This window comes from Vicia villosa, linkage group LG3, assembly GCF_029867415.1.
Source record: "Vicia villosa cultivar HV-30 ecotype Madison, WI linkage group LG3, Vvil1.0, whole genome shotgun sequence".
NCBI lineage: Eukaryota > Viridiplantae > Streptophyta > Magnoliopsida > Fabales > Fabaceae > Vicia > Vicia villosa.
This window is the reverse complement of record NC_081182.1, coordinates 212,929,503-212,937,092: the sequence shown is the minus strand read 5'-3', so window position 1 is coordinate 212,937,092 and position 7,590 is coordinate 212,929,503. Positions and strand designations below refer to the sequence as shown.

The 7,590-nt window shown below is 34.6% G+C and overlaps 2 protein-coding genes across 2 annotated transcripts; one reads left to right on the top strand and one right to left on the bottom strand.

Annotated features, from left to right (window-relative positions):
• Nucleotides 1–242: 242 nt before the first annotated feature.
• Nucleotides 243–2,122, top strand: LOC131593446 (leucine-rich repeat receptor-like serine/threonine-protein kinase SKM1). The gene has a single exon (XM_058865939.1). It carries the CDS (start codon nt 346–348, stop codon nt 1,768–1,770), a length of 1,425 nt encoding a protein of 474 aa, XP_058721922.1. The 5' UTR covers nt 243–345; the 3' UTR covers nt 1,771–2,122.
• Nucleotides 2,123–4,140: 2,018 nt separating this feature from the next.
• On the bottom strand, nt 4,141–6,509 carry LOC131657312 (probable glucan 1,3-beta-glucosidase A). Its single transcript, XM_058926724.1, has 7 exons — nt 6,309–6,509; nt 6,109–6,228; nt 5,675–5,869; nt 5,442–5,600; nt 5,182–5,351; nt 4,935–5,084; nt 4,141–4,855 (listed from the first exon to the last, which is right to left on the bottom strand). The coding sequence occupies exons 1-7, from the start codon at nt 6,483–6,485 to the stop codon at nt 4,333–4,335; spliced, it is 1,494 nt and encodes a 497-aa protein (XP_058782707.1). The 5' UTR covers nt 6,486–6,509; the 3' UTR covers nt 4,141–4,332.
• Between the last annotated feature and the right edge of the window lie 1,081 nt (nt 6,510–7,590).

The following is a 7,590-nucleotide window of genomic DNA, read 5'->3' as shown; positions in this document are numbered from 1 at the left end:
ATTCTTGTCATTGCAAGGTGTAATGTACTAGATACGTGCAAAGTGGAACAAAACTTGTAGAACCACCTTGCACATGGACATTAAAGCCGTGAGCAACTTAAATTGACTCTCAAAATCACTTCTAGAGTATTTAGCTAGACATCAATATTTTTGTACTAAATCATGACCCCTCCATTGCCATTTATACCTAGTCAAACTTGTTGGCTTCCCCTTTTCATTTTCACTTAAAAAAAAACAAAAAAACCAAACTTCCCTAAACCTTATCCTCAACCCTACAAACACCCTTTATTAACTCAACTTCACCACCCTTCACTAACCATTCCACTTTCTCATTCTCAAAACACAATGAACATGAATCTCTTCCTCATCATACTTACTATCACCACCCTACTCCCCCTTAATGACGCCAAATGTCACCCTAACGACGAATCCGGCCTCCTCGCCTTCAAATCAGGCATCCAATCTGACCCGTCATCCATACTAAAAACATGGATAACAGGCACAGACTGTTGCACATGGTTCGGCGTCAGTTGCGGAGACAACAAACGAGTTAGATATTTGTCATTATACGGAGATACCCAAAATCCAAAAAGCTATCTCACAGGTACAATCTCACCCTACCTCTCTAAACTCCAATACCTAGATAGCCTCTACCTCCAAGACCTCCAAAACATTTCAGGCCCATTTCCACTATCTCTCTTAAACCTAACAAAACTCCAATACATTTACATAGAAAACAACAAACTCTCTGGTCAAATACCCAAAAACATAGGCACCACCTTGACTCAACTAGGAGCATTCAGCCTAGAAGGAAACCGATTCACAGGAACGATTCCTACTTCAATCTCCGAGTTAACTCAACTAACTGATTTAAGACTCGGTAACAATCTCCTCACCGGAACAATCCCAGAATCTCTCAAAAACCTTAAAAATCTCAATTTTCTGAGTCTCAAAGGTAACAACCTCAGTGGCAAAATCCCAGATTTTTTCAATTCTTTCACAAACCTTAACATCCTCGAACTTTCCAGAAACAAGTTCACCGGAAATGTTCCAGTTTCGATTTCGTCCATGTTTTCACATTTAAGGTTTCTCGAGCTAGGACAGAACTCTCTCTCTGGAAAAATCCCAGATTTTCTAGGAAAATTCAAAGCTTTAGATACATTGGATTTATCAAAGAACAAATTCTCAGGAACAGTGCCTGAAAGTTTCGCAAACTTGACGAAAATCTTCAACCTTGATCTCTCCGACAATTTTCTCGTTGACCCATTTCCTTCATTGAATATAAAAGGCATCGAATCGTTGGATTTGTCGAGAAATTTGTTTCATTTGGAAGAAATTCCGAAATGGGTCACTTCGTCTCCGATTATATACTCATTGAAGCTGGCGAAGTGTGGGATAAAGATGAAGCTTGAGGATTGGAAACCTTCTGAGACATATTTCTATGATTTTATTGATCTGTCAGGGAATGAGATTTCAGGAAGTGCTGTTGGGTTGTTGAATGGGACAGAGTATTTGGTTGGGTTTTGGGGGTCTGAGAATGTGTTGAAGTTTGATTTGGGAGGGTTGAGATTTGGGAGTAGGTTGAAGGATTTGGATTTGTCACATAATTTGGTGTTTGGGAAAGTGGGGAAGAGTGTTGTTGGGATTGAGAAGTTGAATGTTAGTTATAATCATCTTTGTGGGGAGATTCCTAAGAATAATTTGTCTGCTAGTGTTTTTGTTGGGAATGATTGTTTGTGTGGAGCTCCTTTGAAGCCATGCAAAGCATAGTTTTTGAACAATATGATTATAGTATATATATACAATCTTGAGATGTTGTATATGTAGTTGGTTTTTGTGTTTTGCAAGAATAATCATGTTTTCGGAATTCGGTTTTGACATCAGCTGGTTTCAACCTTTTTCCGATCACAATTGCGATGCGAAAATTGATCGAGCCGTAGTCCTTTTTATCAAGTTCAGCTTCAATCACCACTAGACTAAGTAATAATCGTTGACTCGGTATTTAGTGTGTATATTAAAAGATCATTTTTATTTAAGAGATTAATAACTCTCTGGTGAAATGACATGAATATATTATAGTTTAGTAAATATCTTGACTTTGAAGTCAAGTTTTAGCAATAAAGTTGGTTTTTGTGTTTTGCAAGAATAATTATGTTTTTGGAATTTGGTTCTGAAATCAAGTGGTTTCAGCATCTTTCTGATCACAGTTGTGTAAATCAATCGAACCGTAATCTTTTTTATCTATCAAGTTCAACGTCAATCACCTCTAGACTAAGTAATAATCGTTGAGTTAAGAAGGGGTATTTAGTATGTATAATAAAAGATCATTTTTATTTAAGAAGAGATTAATAACTCTCATATGAAATGACATGAATATATTATAGTTTAGTAAATAATCTTGAGTTTGAAGTCAAGTTTTAGCAATAAAGTTGAGTTGAGAACTATGTAATAAGGTTTGAAGCCATTCAAAGCATAGTTTTTGAAAAATGTGATTATAGTATATCTATTCTAGAGATGTTGTATATGAAGTTGGTTTTGTGTTTTGCAAGAAAAATCATGTTTTTTTTCTTGTTAGTATGAATAATAAAAGATCATTTTTATTTAAGAGATTAATTTCTCTTAGATTAAATGATATGAATATTTTATAGTTTAATAAGTGATTAATCTTGAGTTTTGAATTCAAGTTTTAGCAATGAAGTTGAAAACCTCTCTTTTTGAATAGAATGATTTTGTGGTTAATGTAATAATAAAATTTTAATTGTGGTTAATGTAATAATAAAATTGATTAATGACAAAATTTATATTTGTCTTATAAAATATATTGACTTAATTGCAAATTTGATCTCTCTTTTATTATTTTTTTTAGTTTTGGTCTTCCTATTTTAAAATCCGGAATTTTAGTCCCTATATTTTAGTCTTTTTGAAGATTTTGGTCCCTTGCAAATTCAATGACAATTTTAAATGAAATGAGGCTCATATTAATGATGTGTCGGTGCCAATGTGAAACATGTCATCAATGTGAGTTCCATTTCATTAAAAATTACCTTCGGATTTGCAAGGGACCAAAATCCTAAAAACATCTAAAACAAATGGACCAAAAATATTTTTAAAATAAAAATAATTTTTTATAAATAATTTTTTTATTTAATTTAAAAAAAGTATGGTTCATCGGAACAGTAAATACAATGTACTTTAATGCCAAATTAAATTAGTCATTTCTAATTGAGTTGATACAAGCACAGACAATAGTAACAACTTACAAAAAGGACTTAACAGAATCTCCCTAGCAAAATTAGCCTACCACGCTTTGGTAAGAAAAAACAATGCTTGATCCATTTTTTTTTCTCTATTACTTCTCACCATTACAATAGTTTTTAAAGTGTATGGTTTTGTCAAATGTCACATTATTAAATTTATATGTTTAAAACTTTAGTAAGAGAGACACAAGGAAAATATGAATAAGGAAAATCTTGATGAACCTATAAGTTCTAACTATGTGCTTACAAATTTGTAGCTTTGGAGGATCAACGACTCATCCTTCAACTTTACAAGGAGATTACCAACTTAATAATGGTTATGGCCCAGATAAAGCTCCTCAAGTCTTAAGGGTGAGAAATCTGATAAACTTTTCATGAGAAACTATGACATGTTGAAATTGTTTTTTGGATTTTACAAATCACATTAAATTGTTTTTTGGATCTGAGCAGTGTCTCTTCAACAAATGCTCTTAGTTTTGTTGGTAAAAACTAAATCCTAGCCAATTATTTGGCCTAAATATCGATAGTTTTGCATGAGATAACCGCACGTTTTTTCATTTGGCAGGGGAATGGACTGGCGAGTGGAGCATACAAGATGCATCTATGCAAGACCACCAAAGATATGGCCAGGCACAACTGGATGTGTATTCTCGTGCGATATTTGGATGGGCTGATTAGGCCTACAAATGTCACTATAACCGCTGGAGTCTCAAGTGGATGATCGAGAATGGTTACATTAAGCTCGGGAATGGCTTAGCAGTTTCTGAATCCACCTCATACATGCGAGTATGTTAAAATATGTTAAAACGGGTCGATCTTATTTCCTTTTAACATACTTAAAAGGGTCTCATTCTAGCTCTTTTATAGACATAATAACACATTTGTTAATTCGGTGCATATCAACAAAAATAGCAATCATATTCGTATAAAACCATACTTAATACATTCATAAACAAAGCTTAAAACAAATTCATCCAATAACCTTATATTTTCAAAAGTACGCGTCCACACGATTTTTTCCGGTGCACAAATCTTAAGAGATCGATGTTCGGTTGAGGAAACAAGCCCCCTACATCTAAACTTTTATGTAACCGTTCTCGATCATCCACTTGAGACTCCAATGGTTATACTGACATTTATAGGTCCAATAAGCCCATCCAAATGTTGCATTAGAATACACATCCACTTGTGCTTGTGCATATCTTTGATACTCTTCTTTAGATGCACTTTGTATGCTCCACTCACCACACCATTCTCCTACAAAACTAAGAGCATTTGTCGAAGACACACCACTAAGATATGAGGCTCTTTCGTTTCGTATATAGTCAACATTTTGTTGAACATTCATGCTACTGAATCTGTCTGAATAAAGATTGTAGTAATGCACATCGAGGACTACTTTGTCGAAGCCACTAACAAATGAGAGAAGAACTTTCGAATCTGCATCCAATGGATTCGACATGATCACATAAGCATTCGGGTTGTATTTCCTCACAACATCGTAAGCCGCCTTGTAATACTTCTTCAGGCTCTCTAGATTCACACCTTGTGGCTCATTCATCAGCTCTATTCCTCCTAAACTTTGTCTATTACCATATCTGTCAACAAATTCATTTCAAGCATAAAGAAATCAATTACTTAGACCACAAGTAACCTTATTTATCAGAGATACAAAACCTTTTTGCCAAGGATTCTATGACAGAGACTGTCCGAGGTATATACGAATCGCCCCATTCTACATATCCATCTCTTGCTCCACTATGTTCATTGCCATTTTGAGAACCTTCAACAGCATGCAAGTCCACAATCACTTTCATCCCATGGTTTCTGCAAGTTATTCGTCGTTAAATATTTGTCGTTATTTCAACTTTTTCTAATAGCGTGTAACCATTAATTTAATCAAAATATCGTCTCAACGACTTACTGTGCCCATGTGAAAGCATTGTCTAGTGCTGCCAATGATCCTCCAACAAAAGGCTTAGGCGGGTTTGTATCTTGAGCTATCCACCATCCAACTGGTATTCTCACCGCATTCAATCCGTTTTGCGACATGAATACGAAATCATCTTCTGTTATATATGAACTCCAATGATCCTACAACAAAATTCAAAATTAAGATGATTTGGAAATTCAACAAAGAATTTAAGTTATAGTTTCTGATGAAAAGTTTATCGAATTTCGAACCTTTAAGACTTGAGAAGCTTTATCCGGGCCATAACCGTTAGTAAGTTGGTACTCTCCTTGTAAAGTTCTTACAATTTTCATACGAAAAACCGATGGATCACTTTCTTCCCAATTCGTCGTGCCTTGATAATCTGCACTCACTGATGTCTTTGATTGAACCTTCATACATATATGGTCAAAAGAATCAAATTTCTATGTAATTATTAATATCTTGAGAATGGTCTAATGAGTACCTGCAAAAATAGACCATTCGATGCTTTGATTCGAATTTTGAGTGGATCGTCATTGTTCCGTATAATCCGAAATGTTTCTTGGTTGCTAGGTGAATTTGAAGCTGCTACAAGTTTGTTGGCTCCTTGATTATTTAGCCCCACAAATTGCTTGTTGAACACTCTAAGATTGAAGGATGAGTCATTGACCCTCCAAAGCTACATATGAGCAAATACTTAGAACTTGAGGTTTTAAAAAATGGTTGTTACTAAAAAAACAACCACGACAAAACGGTATCAGAAGGTGTCGAATATATGCAAAAAGTTATATACGTCCACATTTATTAAAGATAATCGTTTGTCTCGTAAATACAAGTACATGCCAGTTGATAGCTGCACAAAGACAGTGTTACACATAGATTTAAGCTTGAACAAAGAATAGTACATTACTTACTTACCCTAAATGTTTCCCAACCAGAAGCCGAACCGCGGTTGGCGACAATAGCATCTCGTCCGCCATTTTCGGCACTAAGATAAGTTTGAAACTTTGTGGACAAAAGTTGTACTTGAGTTCCATCCTAAAATCATCAAATATAAGAAAAACATTTTCATTTATATGTATTGATGTTCTAACTATATAAGAGTGATGCAAACATACCAAGAGATCTTTATTGACAATTCCATCAAAGAGAGAAGGTAGTATCCAGCCTTCTGTCAGAAGCCAGTTTCCAAGATTCACAGCTTTGTATGGAGGAGTTTGTGCTAACAAATTGGAGTATGGACATGAGAGCCATAAAGCCAGTAGAAAGCTCAAATAATAGTTTCTATATTCCATTTTTGAGTTAGCTTTTAACCAAGGGTTTCTATATTTAAGAAAAAGTTTGTACATGTTTGAATTTAGTGAATCCAAATTTGTATGACTTTGACTATACTTTGTATGAAGAAATGAATGGTCCACCAATTCATGTAAGGGCCCATAATATGACTTTGTGAGTAAGCTACAAGTTGCATGAAGACTTGGACTAGAGTTTGTAGGAACAAATGAATGATTGACCAAGTCTTAGGTTGTACTAGATTGTTAAGAGTTTGATTTTCACTTGTCCCTTTTTTTTAATCAACACATAGATATTTAGTAGTGATTCACAAATTTAAAGTGTTGGTTTTCACTTGAGTTAATTACATAGATATTGGTATATTTTTATATAACTATATCTCTCACACAACATTCTCCATTCCAACCAAGGATCATATATAAGAAAATGCATTCTCCCTATTACACCCCTAATGAAAAATTGAAAGTCCTTCCACCAAACACATTTATTCCCCCCCCCACCCAAAAAAGGACATGGTTTCACCACATATTTATGTAATAAAAATCTATACCACAAAGATCCTTGGTCTACCCTCAATCTCTACCACAGTTCTCCAATAAAGACACATTAAATTCCTGCACTAAGCCGACATCCAAACAACATTTACTTCGCTATAACAAAATTATATCCTAGCGAGTCTTATGAGATTTTTCATTTTCTTTTCATAAAAAAGATTTAATCAAATATTTAATTTTAGGGAATACGTCCCGTCATGAAGAAATAACTCAACAAACCCTTTAAAGTTGATTCAATTATGCATGCAATTATGTTCAGTGGTATTATAGAGTGTCACAATATTATATGACATCTGATGTAAAGGAAGATTCACCTAGGCAAACTCATCAGTAAATATTAGAGAAAGAGCAGGCTAGTCAAATCATGTTATTAATGTGTTGCTTGCATGTCGTCGTATTGTGGATGTTACACGGGCGAGTATAGAATGAGGAGTTTTTCCGGAAACCTCACATGCAAGGGCTATTGTAGATGCCATTTTTACTGAGGCACAGATGGCATTGCAGTATCGTTAGTCTGGAACTTCCAACTAAAAGAGAAGTCAACGAAGAATAT

Coding starts and splice junctions, on each gene's coding strand:
- LOC131657312 (XM_058926724.1), bottom strand. CDS start 6,485: ATGGAATATAGAAACTATTATTTGAGCTTTCTACTGGCTTTATGGCTC. Junction 6,229..6,308: donor TTGTCAATAAAGATCTCTTG/GTATGTTTGCAT, acceptor TGATGATTTTAG/GATGGAACTCAAGTACAACT. Junction 5,601..5,674: donor CGAATGGTCTATTTTTGCAG/GTACTCATTAGA, acceptor ATATGTATGAAG/GTTCAATCAAAGACATCAGT.
- LOC131593446 (XM_058865939.1), top strand. CDS start 346: ATGAACATGAATCTCTTCCTCATCATACTTACTATCACCACCCTACTC.